Below are 22,763 nucleotides of genomic sequence, written 5' to 3'. Positions count from 1 at the left end.
GGCCAGGATGACACACATCAGGATACCTTATGCGTCTGAGATCCCGCTGAGAATGTGCGATGTGTTGCCTCACGGGGGTGATTGGAGCCATTTATTAGCCTGGGAGGAGGCGGGAGTAACCGCAGTGGGTGATCTATACGAGGATGGTAAACTCCTCCCTTTTAATGATCTTAGGGAACGGCATGACCTCCCGAGGGGGGACTTTCACTTACATGCGGCCCTGACGTCGGCTATCAGAAGGCACTGGCGACAGGGATTGTCGGAGCCTGCCACGTCACTCGCCTGTCAGTATATAGTGATGGCGGCAGGAACTTTCAAAGCGGTAGCTTGCCTCTACAGGCGGATCATTGGGGATATGCGTCCCCCCTTGACAGCGTTGCGGATCAAGTGGGAGGTGGATCTGGAAGAGCCCATTGCGGAAAAAGCCTGGGAGATGATTGTTGAAAGCGCGTGCAAAAGCTCTCGCAATGCGCGCTTTCAGCTCATCCAATTCTATGTCTTACATCGGGCCTACCTTACACCCCACAAGATTAGTGAATATTTTAGGGCATCTGCTACTTGCCCTCGTTGCACTCAGGAAGGGGCGAGCTTTCTTCACATGTTCTGGGCCTGTCCACTGTTGAGAGACTACTGGCGGGAGGTGACGACTGTATTGGCAACTGTGACTGAGAGGGAGGTAGACATGATGCCAGGGGTCTGCTTGTTGCACTGGTTCCCACACACTTCCAAGACTAAGATTACCAGCAAGTTTATTGATCTGGGGCTGGTCCTGACCAAGAGAGAACTCACTGCCCACTGGAAGGCGAGACAGGGTCCTGCTCTAGCACGCTGGCATAGGGAGCTACTGAAATGGGCAGAAAGTGAAGGGAATTATAGATTAGGTATGGCCCGTCATAGTGGGAAGGAAAAGTCGTTCAAAATGGCTCGGGCATGGGTGGCTCTTCTGGAATTGGCCAAACATCTGATTCGGGACGAGGAGAGTGCACTTGACGAGGTGGACGGTGTGGGGGCCTCCTGAGCGGTATCCGTTTCTGAGGGAACACAGGGCATGCCTGGTGGGAGCCTGGTGGGGGGCTTTCCCCTGGTGTTCCTCATTCGATACAGGCTGGGACCCATGAAGTAGGAGTTCAGAAAGGTGGTACAGGGACTCTGATTACCTCTATGACCATATTAGTGACCGGCGGCATGCTTGTCTGGGGTGGGGGGGTTTGCTGGGGCGGTTAGGAGTGAGGGAGGGGGGTGTGGTTGGGGTGTTTTTTATGTTGAAGTATATTGTTGGCCTGGATCATGTGTGGCGACGGATAGGCCTAGCTCTTGGGCTCTACGTGGGAGAATGCAGGAGACTTAGTATTGCACCTTTGTGATTTTTGGTAGAACTCTTTTGCGAACAGTCCCACCTGGGAGGTCGCTAGAGCTATTATTGTGAACACTTGTTCTACATCTTGACTTCCTCGTCAATTTGTCATGGTGCCCACAGGGTTGTATGTATACTTGTTGAAAACCAATAAAATTCTGTTTTAAAAAAAATATATAGATATAGAAGCACAGACAGTGGGGTTGGAAGGTTGAGAAGGAGCAAAGTATTTGCCAGTGTATCGAGGAATATGCGGTGCACAAGAGGGCATAGTCGATCTTGGGGTTGCCAGCCTATGAATTGGGTATGTTGGGAAGCAATTGATGGCACATTAGAGACCTAACACACAGAGTAACTCCCCCATTAGTGTGCACATACATGCAAGGCAGACTGTCCCTCAGAGGTGCGATTATTTATACGACACAATGAAAACCATCTGTGTACGGAACTTCTTTATAGTTTTCCGGTCATTCTTCAGTTTTTGATTTAATATTTTTCTTGATGAATGTTTCTTTGTTATATTTTGTATGTGCAATGTTTGCTCGGGTTTGCAGAAAATACAATTGCCCTTCTCTGTATGCGTTCAGGTTCTTTCATAGCAGGCCACAAAGGGATGCATTGCGATACTGGTGCTGTAGCCCTGTACATGTTCTTTTTTAGAGTGATTATTGCAGAGAATAAAATCTACCTGAAGCAAAGAGACCTGCTAGCAGCCCATTGAGTCTCACTTTTCTGAATACTCTACTGCTCTCTTCAGCCATGTCCCTTCTGCTTCCTACTCCAGCTTCCTTGCATTCTGATTGGTTAGGAGGACCTTGGGAAGTCTAGAAGTCAACAATGGTTGGATATGACCCAGGGCCAGAAGGTCAGGCCCGCTCTGCGGTGAAGGTGGCTGCTGCTGGTTCTCTGTCTGGGTTTGTCACACGGGCTTTGATCAGCCCACTAGATGTCCTCAAGATTCGATTCCAGGTGAGTTAAGAGCGTGTTGCCCAGGGGATGAGTACGTCCTTTGTGAGTAGAATGTAGACGAGGACCCATGTGTTTCTGACCAAGAAAGCCATTGTGGAAATTGCAAACAAATGAAGGGGCAGCCATGACAAACTTGACTATGTTAGTATCGTATTTGTGTTATGTTAACCAAAAAGCAATGAACAAAATGTAAAAAAAAAAATATATATGCTTTTTTTTAAACAAAGTTTTATCGATCTAAAACAAGAAAACAGAGAAATATGTATTGATGTACATATGTAGCTGGATGTTTAAACATTTACTGTCAGAAGTGGCAAAAATCAATAATCATGAATTATAAACAAAATCGCTATTATAAGTTGAAATGTACACGATCAGTTAAATGTCCTGCGTGCAGTGATTTGGCTTGTGTCAGAAAATACATAACAGGCATAGAAAAGTATTGTATTGAGGTCCTGTGTGCTCTGCCTGCGTGAACGATCCGCGCAAGCCGAAACGCGTCCCGCTTTTGTTTTTGATGAAATAAATCAACATTAAATTACCCGGGAGTGCGGCACCTTCTTTTTTTGATAAAGGAAGTACGAGCTGACATTAATTCGTGGACCCGCCGCCACGGTCTGCCGCACCCGGCTCATCAAACGACGGAACTGAGCTTGAATATATATATATATATATATATATATATATATATATATATATATATATATATATATATATATATATATATATAATATATATTCCGCTACCAAGTTTACACCAGATGAGCCAAGGCACTCGCAGGCGGGTGCTGTCGCGTGGTGGCTTGCCAACTAAGTCCTCGTCTTTCAACAAAGTTAAGCACTCCCGGGGAGGTTCCGTATCAGTTCTCATTTAATCAGCAGATAAACAGCAAACAGACGTGTTTCGGAAATTCCTTCTTCAGTGTCTAGTTACAGACACCACGCACGGACATTTTAAAATTCAAGTTCATTGACATCACTTCCGCCGTAGCAAAACAAATGACGGGCATGCAAGCCTCGCTGATGTACTGTTGTACGGCGGCCATCTTGCAACGGTGTGAACATCATGTAATATCTATTCTCATTGTGACAAAACATTTCATTCATCAGTATTCAGACAGTAAACATTTATATCAATGATATCAGCTCCTCATAACAACGATTGTAAAAACGCTATATAGCATTCTGTTCTCACCACCTTCTATATTAGATGTAAACGCATATTTACACATATTAGTTCAATTACATGACAACCCTACACACATTAAAGTATAGAAAAACGATCAAATTACGCCGTGTATCGGCATTCGGATATCCTCAATCACGCCAACTATTGGCTCCAATCTTGGTTACTATACTCTTATCGATATATGTTGTTAGGGGACTTATCGCTATCGATCTGCAAGACTGAGGATATATATAATTGTTCACTCCAGCAGAGCACACCGGACCTCGATACGATACTTGCACAGTTCAATAAAACGATCAATCAGGAGATATTTCCGAAAGGTAGTTGTATTTAATCGAGTTTCGACTGACTCTGTCTTGCCGAAACGGGTAACTGGATTAAATACAACTACCTATCGGAAATTTCCCCAGAGTGATCGTTTCATTGAACTGTGCAAGTATCATCCATCTCTCTCTCTCTCCCTCTCCCTCTCCCTCTCCGTCGTCATTTGACCAATCTCCATGAAATTTCCCCAAAAAGTGTCACAGTGGGTACTGTTGATTGAGAAAGTTTTGGAGTGTTACGTGCAGTGGGGACCGTGAATTTGGGGTGAGAAATAAGGTTGCGTTTGTAATGTTAATCCTCTTCGGAACCTTTGCCCACCTCTACACCCCGAACCACTTAACAGACTTACACCAAATTTGGCAGGGAGGTAGTTGTTGGTTCAAGGAAGTGCCTTTTGCTTATTTGGTGTAAATCCGTTAAGTAGTTTTTGAGAAATGTAGATTTAAAATGGTAGTGATATTTCTGGCAGTGTATATTTCGCGGTGGTTTCGCAAATGCACGCGCCAACGTGAATGCTCTGATTGGACGCCATTTTATCTATCGGGAAAGGTTCCCGGGGCTGAAAATGTGTGTGAAAGCCCACATAAGGAGTCAGGGCGGAGATACTCTGATCTCATGGTTGAGAAATGGAGGGGTTAGTGACACAAGTTACGTGTCCAAAATAGAATTTTTTAATCGCACGCGATAATCTCGACAACGACGTGACCGCCAGCACGGTCCACCGTCGCGGAGACATCGCGTCTTCCACTGGCTTTTCGGAAACTGGAAAAAAAATTTGGAGGCGATTAATCTATCTGGAAACTAACTATAAAAATGTCTCGGCAGAACGGACGGAGAGAGCAGATTGCTGTGACCGTATAGAGCAATATTTCAGGGTCTTATCACAGTACCCTGGATATTGGACTCCAATCTGCTTGAGAACTTGATAGAAACCTTTATTCGCTGAATGGCCTTATCACGGCTCCCTATCATTTGGATATATATTTGTTGTTGACAGCGCGACCAATACCTATTTTCTGCCGAATGATCGTTTCACAATATTAATTATGATTGGATTCGATTTCTATTTTCATTTCAATTCGACCCCAGACAATGCGACAAAGGATTTAGTGTTTTGAACGTATAGACATATTATCAAGCGCCTGGGAGGACTAAGCTTCTGTGCCAAAGACGTGACAAGGAAAGATAAGGACCAAAAGCAGTCATCAGAAGTGAGCTTTTAGGATTAGAGTATGGACCCAGGAGTCTTCATATATACGGGACAATTGAGTCAATGAGAAAAAAAATGTCAGGCCCCCGTGTGAGCATCATCTAAGCCTTGAGGAAGTGAAGGTGGCGACGAAACGCGCGTTGGCTGTTTTCGATGATCTACATGACAAGGACTGGATTTCTAAGCACATCATACAAATAATCATTTTCATGAATGTTTTGATACTTGATGTAGTGCCAATGATTGTTTTTTGATATTTACCAGTGAATAAATCATTTCAATGAATGATCAATTTTTGTTCTCCTGAATGTTCCCTGTAGCAGGAGGTATCTCCCTACATCATGGTGTTTTCTTGTTTTGAAAGACTCACATACAAAATTGTACATGTAAATAACTAGAGTGCCGGGGGTTACATTTTTGTATACACTGTACAAGTCACTTGTGTTATTGATACTCTGGGTAGTGGGGTATCTTACCCTGAGTGGCACCTACTATACGTTTGATTATTAGCATGACTATGTTAAACTGATCACTATACCAGTATCTGATAGTATTTTTTGAAGTGCGACAACGTATCCACCACTACCTTGTGTGGCATTTTTAACTATAAAAAAGAGTTTGAAAAGCACGCTAATAAGGCTCTACTGGTAAATATACTGTAGACTATATGTATGTGTATGTATATGTATGTATGTGTGTATGTATGTGTATATATATATAAAAACATGGCAGTAACACGTACCTCTTGTCATGTGATCAAGGCCTGTGGTGGGCTGAAACGCGTTGTGGCGAGACTTGCACCTTAAAATAAACATCTGTAAGCCCATTTTGTGGTCCGTTACGTTTATTCAGGAGAGCGCACGAGTAGCGGAACTCAGGAATATGTTCAGCCAACTGGTCTCTTTTCGGCTTTAACGGACCCCTTTCCTACGAAGAGGACACTTCCCAAGAGGAGACATTGGTACCGGGGCAACCCGGAGGCTTAAACATGAACCCGGAAGGGATTGAGGAAGTGACCCCCTGCCCCCACCCCCCGCCCCCCAAGCAATCACACACTGTAAAGCCTGTACGGGATCGGAGGAGGACCGAGTCGGAGGACTCGTACAACTCCAGTGTTCATTTCAGGAAGGCGTAAAAGGGCATTGCGGGACGGGAAAGCTGTGCTAAACTGGAACGCATGAAGGAGTGTCTGACCTAGTTCCCCAACGTTAATCAAGATATTTTGCAATGTCAGCCGACATGATACACAACCGAGAAGCGGCAGCTCTTGAAATGTTCAATGACTGCCCTACAAGTATTTCAAGTGCTAAAAACCGTGACTCGATAACCCCGAATGATACCTTAAAGGAGAAATTTAAGAAACTACAGAAAAAGATGCGCAGCGAGCAAAGTAAATGGTGGGAGTCGCGTGCCCTTCAACGTTATATTGATGTCGGGCGTATTCCCCGGGGGTTGAGGATTCTTATGGCACCCAGCTACAAGAATCCGAACCCACTAATGATGGAGTGGGCGGAGTCAAATCTTGAATCGTCGAAACGCCTTGTACTTATACTTATCAAGTAACGCTACAGATAGAGCGACCCTATTAGAGGAAATAGATAAAATCAATGAGGAACTGGATACAATTGGTGATCTGGATGAGAAAAGCAAGTTAAGACACGACATGATGCTGCGTCTAAAAAACAGAAGAGGAAAAAATCAAAGAAAAAAAAACATTTAAATTTCATAGAGACAAATGTGACAATGAGCAAGGACGGAGCTTTACATTTGTGCGTAAATGCGAAGCTTTAAGATCATCTAAATACAATAAACCCACAGAATTATTGGCGAGCAGTTTTAAAAATCCAACTCATAATTCTGACTCGTCACAATCTGGCATGAGTTCGGCTATAAATAGTGAGCCAGAAAGAGAAACCAACCAGACTCAACAAATACAAACAGGCCAGAAGATTACACTGGTGGATGAGGTGGGTTTTTTAGTGACCGATCAGAGACAAACTCTCCGACCACGCGCAAACCAGAACAACCAAGCAGCTTCCGAAACTGGAACAGAATAAACAACGAAAAGCCCGCAAGAAACGAGTCTACACAGCGGAAAAGGGGAAATCCTGGCTGGTGGAAGAGAAGATAAGAAGTAGCCCCAATGTTACCAACAATACAATCATAAATCTGACCAGTATAGAACTTGGTGAGGATGACAAACAAATACTCAATTTGGGATTATCGTACTGTCCGGTCAAAAACTTTAACTATCCTAAAACAAGACTAGACACATACAAAGCAGTAAGGAAGCTGAAACTAAAGAAATATTTTATCCTGAATTCCAAAAACATCTGATAACAAAGAATCTAATCCTGAAATTGTATTGGAAGATCAGGCACCTACCTTGACTCAAACTGACTTTAATTTAATTGATGATATACAGAACCTATGGGATGATGGCGTTATCAGCTTCAATCGGGAAGATGCAAATCCAACTGGTTTAAGCCAAATCAACACACAAGAAGAGCAATCCAGGGTGACAATAAAACCCCCCACTCTGTTTAAACCAAAATCCACCTTTAATCCGATATTATTGAGAGACTCGATCGATATTTTCCATGAGAATGTGGTTAGTCAAATGAAGAAACTCAACCTCAAAGTTCAAAAAGGGAAAACCGTTTATCTCTGACAAAACCAAAAATATCGAGAACTCATTACTAAATTACAAGCGAACAAAATAATACACAATTCAGACAAAGGGGGCAATATTGTCATCTGGTCAAAAGACAGCTACCTAAAGGAAGCCTACTCCCAATTGAACGACCGGTCATGCTACATGAGATGCAATACAACAAATTTGAAGGAGATGTACACAGAACACTACAGAAATCTAAATACGTGGAAAACGAAAGGCTTGTTAACACAAGAAGAACAAGATTTTTTAAGGAAAAAGAACCCAGTGGTACCCACTATTTATTTTATTCCAAACGTGCATAAGGACGCGGTGAATCCCCCCGGCAGACCAATCGTATCAGCACTAGGCAGTCTTTTGGAACATATGTCGCAATACATAGATTACTTTCTTCAAGATCTAGTGAAAGGTTTACCTTCGTTTGTAAGAGATACCAGCGACTTTCTTATGAAACTGTCCAAATTTGAATGGGATCAAGATTATGTTTGAATTGCTATTGATGTCTGCTCGTTGTACACTAGTATTAGGCATGAAGATGGGGTAAGTGCACTTGTATACTATCTGAAGAACAAAACCACCAATTCAGGCCCTCATAATGAAATGTTAGTTGAAATGGTTCTGTTTTGTCTGTCAAACAACTTCTTTATGTTTAATAACATGCTTTATCAGCAAACAAGAGGAGTGGCAGTGGGGGCCAGTTTTCCCCCCAGTTATGCCGGTTTACTAATGGGGTGGTGGGAAGAACTGGTCCTTAAGAAAGATCATACATTATGTACCACCAATAATGTAAAATTATGGCTGAGGTACATAGATGACCTGCTGGTTATTTGTAAGGGTACCTATGATAAGGCAAATGATGTCATCAAAGCTATAAATCAGAATGATCTCAATCGCCAGTTCACTGCCACTATCAGTTGCACTGAGGTCAGTTTTTTGGATACGTTGATTTATATAGACAACAACCAAATCAAAACTAAACTGTTCAGGAAGGCGATGGCTGGGAACTAGACATTACACACTATAAGTTCCCACCCACGGCACCTGGTCAACAGTATCCCTTATGGAGAAATGTTGCGACTGCGTCACATACACAGTGAAGAGAGTGATTTGTTGAACGCTCAGCTAGAAAGCAAAGAAAGGTTTCTGGACTGGGGCTACTCGCACAAAATAATCAATAATGCTATTATAAAATCGATGAAAATGTCACGTGCACAGGTATGGGACAACCAATGCAGCCCTAGATCACAACTGACCACTACTGGAGAGGAAACATCAAATAGAGGGTTCAGGATAATAACTGAATATAATAGGCAACAAAAAAAAATTAAATCCATCATTAATCAGAACTGGCCACTGTTAACATGTGACACTGTTATAGGACCAACTCTTCCTATAAAGCCATCTATCACGTATAGTAGGGGACCCTCTATGCGAGATATATCTTATGAATCTGCCTGCCCCGCGCGGTCTGTTGTGAGGCCCCTTCCCCTGAACTCTCTTGTCTATGCCCAGGTCCTGACCCTCCCTTCTATCCTCCATGGTCCTTTGTGCATGCCCCTGCACCCTCCTTCTTGCCCATCAAAGCCATTGTGCTGCCACTAACCCTCCCGTTTGCCATGCATGGTCTTCTGTGCTGCCATAGCCCCTCCCACCTTCCCTGTGTGGTCAGCTAGCTGCCCCTGACCCCCTCCCAGCTTCCCTCCATGGTCTGTGTGTATGCCATCATAGTCTCACTGTTGCTCTCCATGGTGTCTTGTTTCTAGTGCCCATCCTGCCTGACCTCCATGGTCATCTTGCTGCTCCTGCCCTGCCCCCTTGCCCCCAGCCCTCTGTTTCCATGTGCAGACCCCTATTCCCACCCCCCTGGCTTGGCTGTTCCATTGTAATGCCCCTGAACCGTCCCTCCTGCCCTTTATGGTCTGTTATGCTGCAGCTTTCTCTCCTGTGTGTCCGTTATGGTCAGCTAGCTACCATTGCCTCTTTCCCCTCTGTTCTCTGTTGTCCCTGTGCATGGTCCTGTCCCCTCCTGATTGCTTTCTATGGATTGTTGTGCTGCACTCCCGTCCCGCATGCCCTGTGTGGTGTATTGTGCTGCTGCAAACCCTGATGCCTGCCCTGTAGGGACAGTTTGGTGCACCTCTTCATGTCCCTCCTGTCCTCTGTTATCCGAGTCATGTCCTTATCCCAATTCCTCCTGCCTTCCATGATCAAATGTACCATACTTGCGAACATTTTGAACTTGGTAAGAGGGAGATTTTGAAAAAAAACTGGGGTATTGATTTTCCCCTTTGAGTTACATTGAAAAAGAGGAGATTGTAGACAGCAGACAGATCAAATAAAGCCCATTTGAGCTTAAAAACATTGGACGTTTCCTGGCAGAATCGGGTCTGTTGGCATGTATGGTTGTACTACCACTGCCTCTTCCTTCTGCCCACAATGGTCTATTATATTGCCACATCCTCTCTTGCCAGTCCTGTATTGTTGGTTTGTTGCCCCTGCCCCCCTTTCCACTGCCCTCCATAGTCTGTTGTGCTGCCACTGCCCTTCCTGCCTGCCCAGTGTGGTCAAATTGTTGCCTCTGCACGCTCCTACCTGCCGTCAATTTTCAGAGTCCGTGCCCCTGGCCTCTGCCTCTCAACAGTATCCTAATGAACTACTAGATGGCTAACATTCTATATTTATTACAAAAGTGTGGAACGCCTGACGTCATCTTGATGTAATCAAAACTGTAATACCTAGAGCATTTCCTTTAGAAATTACATATATGAGAGGGTCTTAATTGCATCAAAATTATGGCTAGTGCTCTTAAAAACTAAAATTAGGACATATTTTCTGAGTTTTCAAATAGCGACAAAGCACTTTTAAATTATTTGTTATCTTTGTTTTTTTATCCAGTTGACCACTTGATTAAATGTTGCACTTAGGGCAGAGGATGTGGTGTTACTTCCAGAGCTGCTGACTTTGCAACTGGGGAACCAGGTTGGAGTTTCTGCTTTAGCTCAACATTCTGTGATTCTGGTCAAATCACTTAATATCCCCGTGTCTACAACCAAAATGAATTTGATCTTGTGTGATGTAACCAATGCTCATGTAAAGCACTCCAATACCTGACAAGTCTGCATTATATAAAACTGCAAAAACACACAAAATTAGTGTTTTGCACTCTTCTGTCATTGGGCTACATGTGGGCTACATCTGGGTGATATTTGTGCTGCGTTTGGGCTCTTTTGTCTATGGTGGCCATCTTGGGAGATTTATTTGTTATGAAGTTTCCTAATTTCCTCATTTACTGCAGTCTCCTCAGTAGGAAATGCTTTCAGCTTTTTACTTTGATTCCATCAAGAAGGTATTCAGATATGTCACACATTTGCCATAAATTCTGAATGTTAGCACTCTAGTTGCTCATTAGATCACTGTAGTAAAGCTACTGCTCACCACGGAAGTCTGCTGCTGGTATTGAAAGTGCATGTTTCAGTCTGCATGTCAGAATTTTCTAATGAAATAGAAGAGGATTTGAGAAGTCACTCAAAATGTGCCCTAATTTTTCTTTCTTCAGCACTAATCATCATTTCTATGGCAAAATGAACCCACTCATTGTGTTCCTTTTTAAATCAAATGTTTTAAGTGTTACCAGTTTATTGTAATCAAGATGGCTTCAGGTGTGCCATACTTTTGTCATAAGTAAGACAGTAAGCGCTCTAGTTGTTCTTAAGAACACTCTGTGACATTGTGTCATTGGGCTATACTTGGGCTACATCTGGGTGATATTTGTGCTATATTTGGGCTCTTTTGTCTCTGGTGGCTATCTTGGGACACTTATTTGTTATGAAGTTTCCTAATTTCCTCATTTACTACGTCTCCTCAGTAGGAAATACTTTCAGTTTTTTACTTTGATTCCATCAAGAAGGCATTCAGATGTGTCACACATTTGCCATAAATTCAGAATGTTAGCACTCTAGTTGCTCATTAGATCACTGTAGTAAAGCTACTGCTCACCAGGGAAGTCTGCTGCTGGTATTGAAAGTTCATGTTTCAGTCTGCATGTCAGAATTTTTTAATGAAATAGAAGAGGATTTGAGAAGTCACTCAAAATGTGCCCTAATTTTTCTTTCTGCAGCACTAATCATACTTTCTATGGCAAAATGAACCCCCTCATTTTGTTCCTTTTTAAATTAAATGTTTTAAGAGTTACCACTTTATTCCAATCAAGATGGCTTTAGGTGTGCAATACGTTTGTCATAAGTAGGACTGTTAGCACTCTAGTTGTTCTTTAGAACACTCTGGGAAGCTGCAGTAGAACACAAAGGAATCAACTGACAGTCTCTGCCCTTGTTGGATGTTCATGTTTTACTGAGAATGTCAGACGTCATTCTCACATGACTGAGAAAGATAATGTGAATTTACAGAAAATATGCTCTCAGTTTAGCTTATAGATCACCTTCCAAACCTCTGTGGGATAAGCATGAGAAAATCGGTTTCTCTCAAACACGATTCATGATATCACAGCAGAAGGTTTTTTCACATGGTAAAATCACCTTAGAAAACACCACAATTCCTAAAATGAGTATGGTACCCTCAACAAATGATTTATAATGTAACTAAAGTCTTAAAACCTTCTATTAACTGCTTTTTAATGAGGTGCTATCATGTATATTGGTCCCAAGATGGCTGCCAACACTTCTTGGATGAAGTACTGACAGCCAATCAGATCTCACGATGAGATGTGTGGTTAGGCTCCGCCCAGATATATGTGATTTTGATTTTGATTTTCTCAGGAACTATTGAACGGATTTACACCATTTAAGCAAAAGGCACGACTCTGAACCAAGGTCTACCTTTCTGCCAAATTTGGTGTAATTCCGTTCAACAGTTTGGGCTGTAGCTGCGGCTAAAGGTCCTATAGGAAATTGCATGGGGAAAACATGTTTTGGGACCCCCCCCTTTTTTCTCAGCCCCCGCTACATGAATCATCCCGAGACTTACAGGAAAGGAGCGGACCGGAGCTGGCCAAAAGTTTTTAAAATTTTGTGAAGATTCGTCAACGGGCGCCAAAGTTATTCCAATTAGAATGTTGCGGATTTCCTATGGAAAATAGGACCTAACATATATATATATTCACTGAAAAAACCATAGGTTTCACACATGTTATAGTTAGCTGGACATTTTACTGATAAAAAACCTATGAAATTCCCCCGTTATAGTTAGTGCAGGCAACTATAACTCACGCGACCGCAATCCTCTGCTGATGCTAATTCTGTATTTAGACACTTATTTGCCCATGTCTTCTTCCATTAAATTTTAGCTATACATATATTACAAATATTTTTTTTTCATAAAGACACATATGTCATCAGCAGAGGATTGCGGTCGCGTGAGTTATAGTTGCCTGCACTAACTATAACGGGGGAATTTCATAGGTTTTTTATCAGTAAAATGTCCAGCTAACTATAACATGTGTGAAACCTATGGTTTTTTCAGTGAATTTGCAAGGTTTTTTAAATGGTAATTCCTAACTATAACGTGTGTGAAACCTATGGTTTTTTCAGTGAATTTGTACGGTTTTTTAAATGCTAAGTTACTTTACGCCATTCGTGGCGTGCGCGCCCACTTAACGCAGTTCGTTCCGTGCGCGCACGGCCCGCTTCTCGTACCGTGCGCGCACAGTGAGCACGCGGTACGCTTTGCGCACCGCGCGCCCACTTTACGCAGTTAGTGCCGTGCCCACGTTACGCTGGGTGGGCCATGTACGCACTATGCGCTTCGCGCACCGTGCGCACATGGAGGGCAAATTATGCGCTTCGTTGTGCAAGGTAAACTTTTAGTTTTTCCTATGTTTCTATATGCCATGCACAAATGGTGCACTTCGGGCACCATTTGCACACGGGGTGGGGAGAGTATGGTTTATTTATTTTTTTAAAATAATTTTTACCGTACGCGTACGGTAAGCGTAATCGGCGATTTTTTTCCCCCCCCCCAAAAAAAATGACTTTTTGGCCTTGGGGGTTCTTTGGGGACACCTTCATCAATGCTAGGTGGTTAGGAGCTGTCTAAACAGCCCCTTTACATGTTTTTTGCCTTTGTTTTTCCTCCCCCCCTCAGAGTGCGAGAGAGAAAATGGCGGCCGTCGCTTCCTGGTTTCGACCGATTCGAATGTTTACTAAGATCTAACAGCCAATCAGAATCGCGCTCGCGCACGTCACCGTACGCGTACGGTAAGCTTACCGTAAGCGCACGGTAAGCGCACCGTAAGCTGGCTCAGATATATATATTGATTTAAATGCTATTTTCTCAGGATCTACTGAACAGATTTACACCAGACCTACAAAAGGCACTTCCTTGACCTGAAGACTACCTCTCTGCCAAATTTCAAGTAACTCTGTTCGGCCGTTCGGGCTGTAGCTGTGTCTAAAGGTCCTATGGAAAAATACATGGGAAAAACGCGTTTTGGGACCCCCCTTTTTTCTCAGCCCCCGCTTGACGAATCCCCCCGAGACTTTCAGGGTAGGACCGGAGCGTAGCGCCCCACCTATTTTGAAAATTTCGCGAGGATTCGTCGACCGGCGCCAAAGTTATTCCAAATAGAATGTTGCGGATTTCCTATGGAAACAGGGTCCTAACTATAACTACCTACTGGCGACCGCCAGTAGGTAATATATATATATATATATATATATATATATATATATATATATATATATATATATATATATATATATATATATATATTCCAATGGCCCAAAGCTTTATGAGGAAGCACTCGCCAGCAAATGAAAAACCAAAAGGTTTATTTTCACCAAGAAACCAGCATTTGCATTCCAGTTAGCATTCATAGCGCCTGACGCGTTTCAAGGCTCCTGCCTTTCCTCAGAGGCGACTTACAAGATGTGAATGTTTCCAGAGAGCTTTTTATTCACAGCTGCATGTTGTTTGTTAATTGCTTTGCTCAGTGCGTTTTTCTTTTCAGTGCATGCTGGAATGAGTAGTTCAGTGCAATGTTAATCACGTCCTTTGTAGGTTCTGTTTAACCATTCACGCTTTTAAAATCCATTATTTTCTTTAGTGGGACCCAGAGTACAGAGCTGGTTAAAATGAACTCACTTGCTGTGCTGCAACAGATATGGAAATAGTTTCCGCCAACAGCCTCTCTCATTTCGTGATGGTGCATCCCTCCACGACAGGGCTGCCGTGTGATTTATGTATTCCAATGGCCCAAAGCTTTATGAGGAAGCACTCGACAGCAAATGAAAAACCAAAAGGTTTATTTTCACCAAGAAACCAGCATTTGCATTCCAGTTAGCATTCATAGCGCCTGACGCGTTTCAAGGCTCCTGCCTTTCCTCAGAGGCGACTTACAAGATGTGAATGTTTCCAGAGAGCTTTTTATTCACAGCTGCATGTTGTTTGTTAATTGCTTTGCTCAGTGCGTTTTTCTTTTCAGTGCATGCTGGAATGAGTAGTTCAGTGCAATGTTAATCACGTCCTTTGTAGGTTCTGTTTAACCATTCACGCTTTTAAAATCCATTATTTTCTTTAGTGGGACCCAGAGTACAGAGCTGGTTAAAATGAACTCACTTGCTGTGCTGCAACAGGTATGGAAATAGTTTCCGCCAACAGCCTCTCTCATTTCGTGATGGTGCATCCCTCCACGACAGGGCTGCCGTGTGATTTATGTATTCCAATGGCCCAAAGCTTTATGAGGAAGCACTCGACAGCAAATGAAAAACCAAAAGGTTTATTTTCACCAAGAAACCAGCATTTGCATTCCAGTTAGCATTCATAGCGCCTGACGCGTTTCAAGGCTCCTGCCTTTCCTCAGAGGCGACTTACAAGATGTGAATGTTTCCAGAGAGCTTTTTATTCACAGCTGCATGTTGTTTGTTAATTGCTTTGCTCAGTGCGTTTTTCTTTTCAGTGCATGCTGGAATGAGTAGTTCAGTGCAATGTTAATCACGTCCTTTGTAGGTTCTGTTTAACCATTCACGCTTTTAAAATCCATTATTTTCTTTAGTGGGACCCAGAGTACAGAGCTGGTTAAAATGAACTCACTTGCTGTGCTGCAACAGGTATGGAAATAGTTTCCGCCAACAGCCTCTCTCATTTCGTGATGGTGCATCCCTCCACGACAGGGCTGCCGTGTGATTTATGTATTCCAATGGCCCAAAGCTTTATGAGGAAGCACTCGACAGCAAATGAAAAACCAAAAGGTTTATTTTCACCAAGAAACCAGCATTTGCATTCCAGTTAGCATTCATAGCGCCTGACGCGTTTCAAGGCTCCTGCCTTTCCTCAGAGGCGACTTACAAGATGTGAATGTTTCCAGAGAGCTTTTTATTCACAGCTGCATGTTGTTTGTTAATTGCTTTGCTCAGTGCGTTTTTCTTTTCAGGGCATGCTGGAATGAGTAGTTCAGTGCAATGTTAATCACGTCCTTTGTAGGTTCTGTTTAACCATTCACGCTTTTAAAATCCATTATTTTCTTTAGTGGGACCCAGAGTACAGAGCTGGTTAAAATGAACTCACTTGCTGTGCTGCAACAGGTATGGAAATAGTTTCCGCCAACAGCCTCTCTCATTTCGTGATGGTGCATCCCTCCACGACAGGGCTGCCGTGTGATTTATGTATTCCAATGGCCCAAAGCTTTATGAGGAAGCACTCGACAGCAAATGAAAAACCAAAAGGTTTATTTTCACCAAGAAACCAGCATTTGCATTCCAGTTAGCATTCATAGCGCCTGACGCGTTTCAAGGCTCCTGCCTTTCCTCAGAGGCGACTTACAAGATGTGAATGTTTCCAGAGAGCTTTTTATTCACAGCTGCATGTTGTTTGTTAATTGCTTTGCTCAGTGCGTTTTTCTTTTCAGTGCATGCTGGAATGAGTAGTTCAGTGCAATGTTAATCACGTCCTTTGTAGGTTCTGTTTAACCATTCACGCTTTTAAAATGCATTATTTTCTTTAGTGGGACCCAGAGTACAGAGCTGGTTAAAATGAACTCACTTGCTGTGCTGCAACAGGTATGGAAATAGTTTCCGCCAACAGCCTCTCTCATTTCGTGATGGTGCATCCCTCCACGACAGGGCTGCCGTGTGATTTATGTATTCCAATGGCCCAAAGCTTTATGAGGAAGCACTCGACAGCAAATGAAAAACCAAAGGTTTATTTTCACCAAGAAACCAGCATTTGCATTCCAGTTAGCATTCATAGCGCCTGACGCGTTTCAAGGCTCCTGCCTTTCCTCAGAGGCGACTTACAAGATGTGAATGTTTCCAGAGAGCTTTTTATTCACAGCTGCATGTTGTTTGTTAATTGCTTTGCTCAGTGCGTTTTTCTTTTCAGTGCATGCTGGAATGAGTAGTTCATTGCACTGAACTACTCATTCCAGCATGCACTGAAAAGAAAAACGCACTGAGCAAAGCAATTAACAAACAACATGCAGCTGTGAATAAAAAGCTCTCTGGAAACATTCACATCTTGTAAGTCGCCTCTGAGGAAAGGCAGGAGCCTTGAAACGCGTCAGGCGCTATGAATGCTAACTGGAATGCAAATGCTGGTTTCTTGGTGAAAATAAACCTTTTGGTTTTTCATTTGCTGTCGAGTGCTTCCTCATAAAGCTTTGGGCCATTGGAATATATATATATATATATATATATATATATATATATATATATATATATATATATATATATATATATATATATATATATATATATTAGCAATGCAAGATACGCTATTCCAAAGTCTGTTAGCTTGGAAAGGTTTGGGACTCTTGAGTTGGGATGAATATAGGTTTATTAAAAAAGAACATCCACTGGTGCCTTTTATTTATTTTATACCTAAGGTCCACAAAAGCATAACTACTCCACCTGGAAGACCAATTATTGCAGCGAGTAATGGGCCGTTAGAAAACCTTTCCAAATATATAGACTATTTTTTACAGACTCACATGAAGAAGCTAGACTCCTATATACAAGACACAAGTGACTTTCTTTACAAAATTAAGGATCTAACTTGGAACACAGATCTATTACTAGTAACATTGGACGTAACTTCTCTTTATACATGCATTAGGCATATGGATGGTTTAAGAGCAGTTGAATATTTTTTGAGCAGGAGACCTATGGAACATACAGAACATACACGAATGTTGTTAAACATGTTATCTTTCTGTTTAGAAAATAATTACTTCCTTTTTAATGGCCAATTTTATCAACAGGTGCAAGGCGTGGCTATGGGGGCCAGCTTCTCCCCCAGCTATGCCTGTTTGTTTATGGGCTGGTGGGAGGAGCTGGTCCGCAAGCGTAAATATGAACAAACCTGTAAATGTAATATAGTTTCCTGGATGCGCTTTATCGATGATTGATTTATTTATTGTTTGGCGAGGAACTGAGGAGAGTGTTTTACAATTTGTAGAGGATATTAACCACAATGATCTTAATCTTAATTTTACTTTTAACATCAGCAAATGCTCAGTGACATTTTTAGATGTACAGGTTTTAGTACACAACAATATGTTAACAACTACCCTTTTTAGAAAACCTACGGCGGGCAATACACTACTACATGCCACGAGTGCACACCCCAAACATTTGATAAACAGTATACCATATGGGGAGATGCTCCGTATCAGACGCATATGTAGTGATCCATCGGACATGAAAGCAAAACAAATGGAAAGCCAGGCAAGGTTTTTAGATAGAGGGTATAGTCCCAGAGTAGTTAAAGCAGCTATGACCAAATCACAGCTTAAACCAAGGGAAGAACTCCTTCAATATAAAATAGAGATAGGAAATGAAAAGTTGGAGCCAGTTCGTCTAATTTTAACCTACTCAAAACAAGAAAAGGGGTTGAGAAACATTGTCAGGCGTAACTGGCATTTTGTCCGAGATGACCCAGTGATAGGTGACCTACTGCCCCCAAAACCTGCCATATATTTTCGAAAATCTACAAGTATGGGGAATGTGTTGGCCAAAAACAGTCAGGAGAACTTTAAAAAGGAGAGTTGGCTACCGACTAGAAAGGGATTTTATAAATGCTCCAGCTGTAGGGCATGCCAATTTGGAACTAATACTAAAACCTACAGGACATTTTTCTCCGACAACAACAGAGAAATGAAACAACATTTGACATGCAAAACGGAATACTGTGTGAACGTCTTGGAATGTGACTGTGAGCTAAAATACGTAGGGAGTACCAAATTGGCAGTACATAAGCGCATCCTACAGCATTTAAGGGCAATTACTAACAAAGATCAGAATTACCCCGTTGCAAGGCACTTCGAAACCACACACAACAGTGACCCCCGATTCCTCCATTATTTTGCTATTGAATCAATCCCCATAACAAAGAGAGGAGGGGATAGGGAAGCTTCTCTACGACGGTTAGAGACTAACTATATATTGGAGTTCAATTGCAAGTGGCCGGGAGGTTTGAACGCAACGGAGGATTTACATACCCTTTTATGAGTAAAATAGCGAGTGAATGGGGTTGTATCCCCAGACAAGTGTATACATGGCACTCAAGTGTAAAATGTCTTAAAATGTCTGATCCCCTGTAGTGTGGCCAAACCCTTTACTATATAAGCAAAAATAGAATACCCTGACATTGGAAACCTGTTGAGATAAGTAAATTAAGTAAAATTAAGAAGAATGAGGAGATGGGAACAAACTAAAATTATCTACCATATGGGCTAAAATCCCTTGACATTGTCATTTATGATTAGTTTTAAGAATTTCATGGGTAGTTTTTATCTATGTGTCTTTCTATTGATTGTTTTAGACATGTCACTGGGCGATTGACAATGATTTAGTACTTTTTACCCTTATTAATTTTATACACTCTCTTTTATAATCTCTTGTCTTATAGAACGAACAGCATCTCTTATTTTTGAATTTGTAGCTCTTTTAACACATGTTCAATGGATTTATGCTATTTTGAAATGCACTGTGTGTGTGTATATATGTGTGTGTGTGTATATATGTGTGTGTGTGTGTGTGTGTGTGTGTGTGTGTGTGTGTGTGTGTGTATATGTGTGTATATATATATATATATATATATATATATATATATATATATACACGTATTACACTTTGTCTAAACCACACGCTCCTCTCGACTATGGACGTCATCGCGATGAATTCAGTAGTCGCAAATAATTTTTTTGTGAGAAGGTGCCTTTCTTTCCAATTGATCCTAGAAGAAAAGTTAAAGGAATATCAACTACATATTTAGGGGTCGATGCAGTTCGGAAAGGCACCGAATCGGATTCAGGTCTTCCGAATCAGACTCTGAACTCAGAAAGGTTTCCAAACGACTGATTATGATGTTCGTTAAGGGTTCGGACTTTCCGAGTTGGTTCTGGATGGCATTCGGAGGAACCGAGTCGTTCAGCGCCAACTCGTACAGGTCTATGGACTGTGTTTCCGACCAAGCGATTACGATGTCAGATTCAGACAGCCTTTCCGAATCGGTTGTTCCGACTCAGATCGGCTGTCCGAATCTGACTTTGGGGGCCCGTAGCAGGCCTCCCTTCACCCAGGGCCTTCTGAATCGGTCCCATGGGGGTACCCAAGTGAGCCCCTTTTCAGACCATGCACAGTGTGACAGGCACCATCACAGGGTACACGATTTTCCCCAACCACCCCTTTCTTCAATGGGAGCCTATATATTTGGTTGGAACACAGGCTCCCATTGAAGTTCAAGGGAGTCCGACCGAATCATACCTGAAAGCATCATAATCGGTCGATTGGACTCCCTGGATCCAATTTGGTTGGAAACCATGCTGAGACCGATTCAGTCGGAATCCTTTCCGACCGACATCATAATCGACCCCTTAGAGTTAAACTTTATTTAAAAATGTTCTTGAAGTGTATTTTTCAGTAGGTGAAATACATTTACTGATGACAGAATCTCGACTGTAATGCAACAATGTTGTGCCGACTTACAAACTTGTTAAAAATAAAACCAGTTATTAATGTATTTTCTGATAGAGACAAATGAAATCTAAAAATCAGTGGTTTATTCTATAAATATAATACACAATATCCAAATATAGAAAGAAAGTACGAAAACCTTACAGGTTCACTTACAAAAAAATAGACCTTACAATTAAGAAAAATAATTTAAACAAACCTTAGAGATTGAAAAATCCAAAGGATTCAGGAACGTTATGATTACCATTTAGCATTTAAAATACCTTAGAAATTCACTGAAAAAAACAAAGGTTATTGGGACCTTAAAGTTAGGAAATAAAATTTTAAAATAACCTTAGGAATTTTAAAATAACCTTAAAAATTCACTGAAAAAACCAAAGGTTACAGGGACATTATGGTTAGGCTGACATTTCACTCGTACAAAACCAGAGAAATTCAGCAGTTGTAGTTACTTTTATTTTTTAAACAAAGCTCTTATTGTTTTTGTTACATACAATCAGGTGGCTGGTACCAATAAAAACAAATATACACTCGATATCAACAGTTTGGAGATCTCTAACCTGTGACCTTCTATTACTGAGGAGGACTCCGGGCTCTTGGCCCCTCCGAGAGGTAATAGGAAACAGCCGATGTGATAACATGATTATGACCAACAAAGCATCATCTTGTGTATCTTTACCCTATTTGCTCATCACCCAAGTTTCAATATCTGTTGTGCAATCAGTTATGAGGGAGAGCTGTTTCTTCTCAACGTAATAATTCATCTCAAGGCCCAAGGTGGTATCTACGTAATCATGGAGTTCCCCCGGGCTCGTCAGTTGGGGGGCAGTTCACGTGTTTTAATTCCTCCACCATTGTTCCCCATGCTCTGGCCGCCTCTGCTGAACCCTGAACCCGCCTGGTGTTTGAGTCTAATCGCTCTCTCATAGTCCGACCAACGTAGGACCTCCCTTTTCCAGCTTTCAACACTAGGTCCTCTTTCAATTTTCCAGTTTGGAGCTATCTCTCACTCAGCCAGTCGAAGTGCCACGTCTTCAAAGCCACTAGTAACTTTAGTCTTGGAAGTATCTGGGAACCAGTAGAGGAGACCGTGTTTTTGTGAGTAGTGAACGTCCCTGTCTAGCACCTCGGACAAAGTATCTGTGACCACCCAGGTCCGGACAACTCCAAAATGTATGAAGGAACTCTTCACCTGTTTCTGCACAACGAGGGCATTTAGCTTCTGTCATCAAAGTATCGGTGTATCCATTCCGTAGCGAGGAATGCTCTGTGGAGCACATAAGTCAGTTTGAATCGTGCATTCCTAGATACCTTAGGAATACGGCTCAGTAATCCTTCCCACACTTTCCCTTCTGTGGGGGGGGGCCCCCAGATCTTCTTCCCAGCGTGTCTGCAGGGTATCTAGTGGGGCCATCACTTCACCTAGGAGTCGACGGTATAAGCAAGTAACTGCTTTGAATGTCCCAGAGGATAGCACAATGTACTGACATATGTCTGATAGTGGAGGTTCCGTCAGCCCTGCATTCCACTCTTTCTGAATCGCCTCTGTGAGCTCTCTATGTAAAAGGAAATGTCCCCTCTGGATCTCATATTTCTCTCTCTGAAGTCTTCAAAGGGCTATAGTCATCCGTCCTCGTATAGGGCCCCTATTGTGCTCGCACCAGCCGTCACCCATTCACCTCCATGCGGGAGTCTAATAAGCCATCCTGGTGGGATGTCCGGGGCATAGGGCCGTTTAGTTTTCGATTTCTGTAAGCTCAGAATCCAGTACTTATTCAGTACTTGGAACTCAGGGCTAACATCTGTTCTCGGAGTAGCTAGTCGCAACACTGTTCAAGACAACAGATGGAGGTCAGGTACATGAAGGCCCAGGTGTTCTGTCTGCTGTATCCGCCCCCCCCCCCCCCCCTTTGTGTGAGCCATTGAAGCTGGGCTGCCAATAATTACTTCCAAAGTCTGGGATGGTTAAGCCCTCCGCTGCCATGGGTCTCCTCAGTATGGCTAGTGCTACCCTACGTCTATCAGCCCCCAGATAAATCCTATGATTAACGACCGGAGGTCTAGAAAGACGCACGCCGGAATCCATATCAGGAGGTCCACAAAGAAATACAACAATCA

At 42.4% G+C, this 22,763-nt stretch overlaps 1 protein-coding gene across 11 annotated transcripts in view; it reads left to right on the top strand.

Moving 5' to 3' along the window:
- Positions 1 to 22,763, top strand: part of SLC25A19 (solute carrier family 25 member 19) — a 277,279-nt gene that overhangs the window by 44,256 nt on the left and 210,260 nt on the right. For 8 of the 11 annotated variants that reach the window (XM_085617023.1, XM_085617026.1, XM_085617024.1 and 5 more), the window contains one exon: positions 2,139 to 2,323. The exons of the other annotated variants lie outside the window; for them this stretch is intronic. In XM_085617023.1, coding sequence (XP_085473149.1) covers positions 2,192 to 2,323 — 132 coding nt within the window. In that variant the 5' untranslated portion in view covers positions 2,139 to 2,191. The remainder of the gene's footprint in view (positions 1 to 2,138; positions 2,324 to 22,763) is intronic. 11 annotated transcript variants of the gene reach the window in all.

This window comes from Triturus cristatus, chromosome 7 (assembly GCF_964204655.1).
Source record: "Triturus cristatus chromosome 7, aTriCri1.1, whole genome shotgun sequence".
Lineage (NCBI taxonomy): Eukaryota > Metazoa > Chordata > Amphibia > Caudata > Salamandridae > Triturus > Triturus cristatus.
This window is presented reverse-complemented; position numbering and strand designations above follow the sequence as displayed.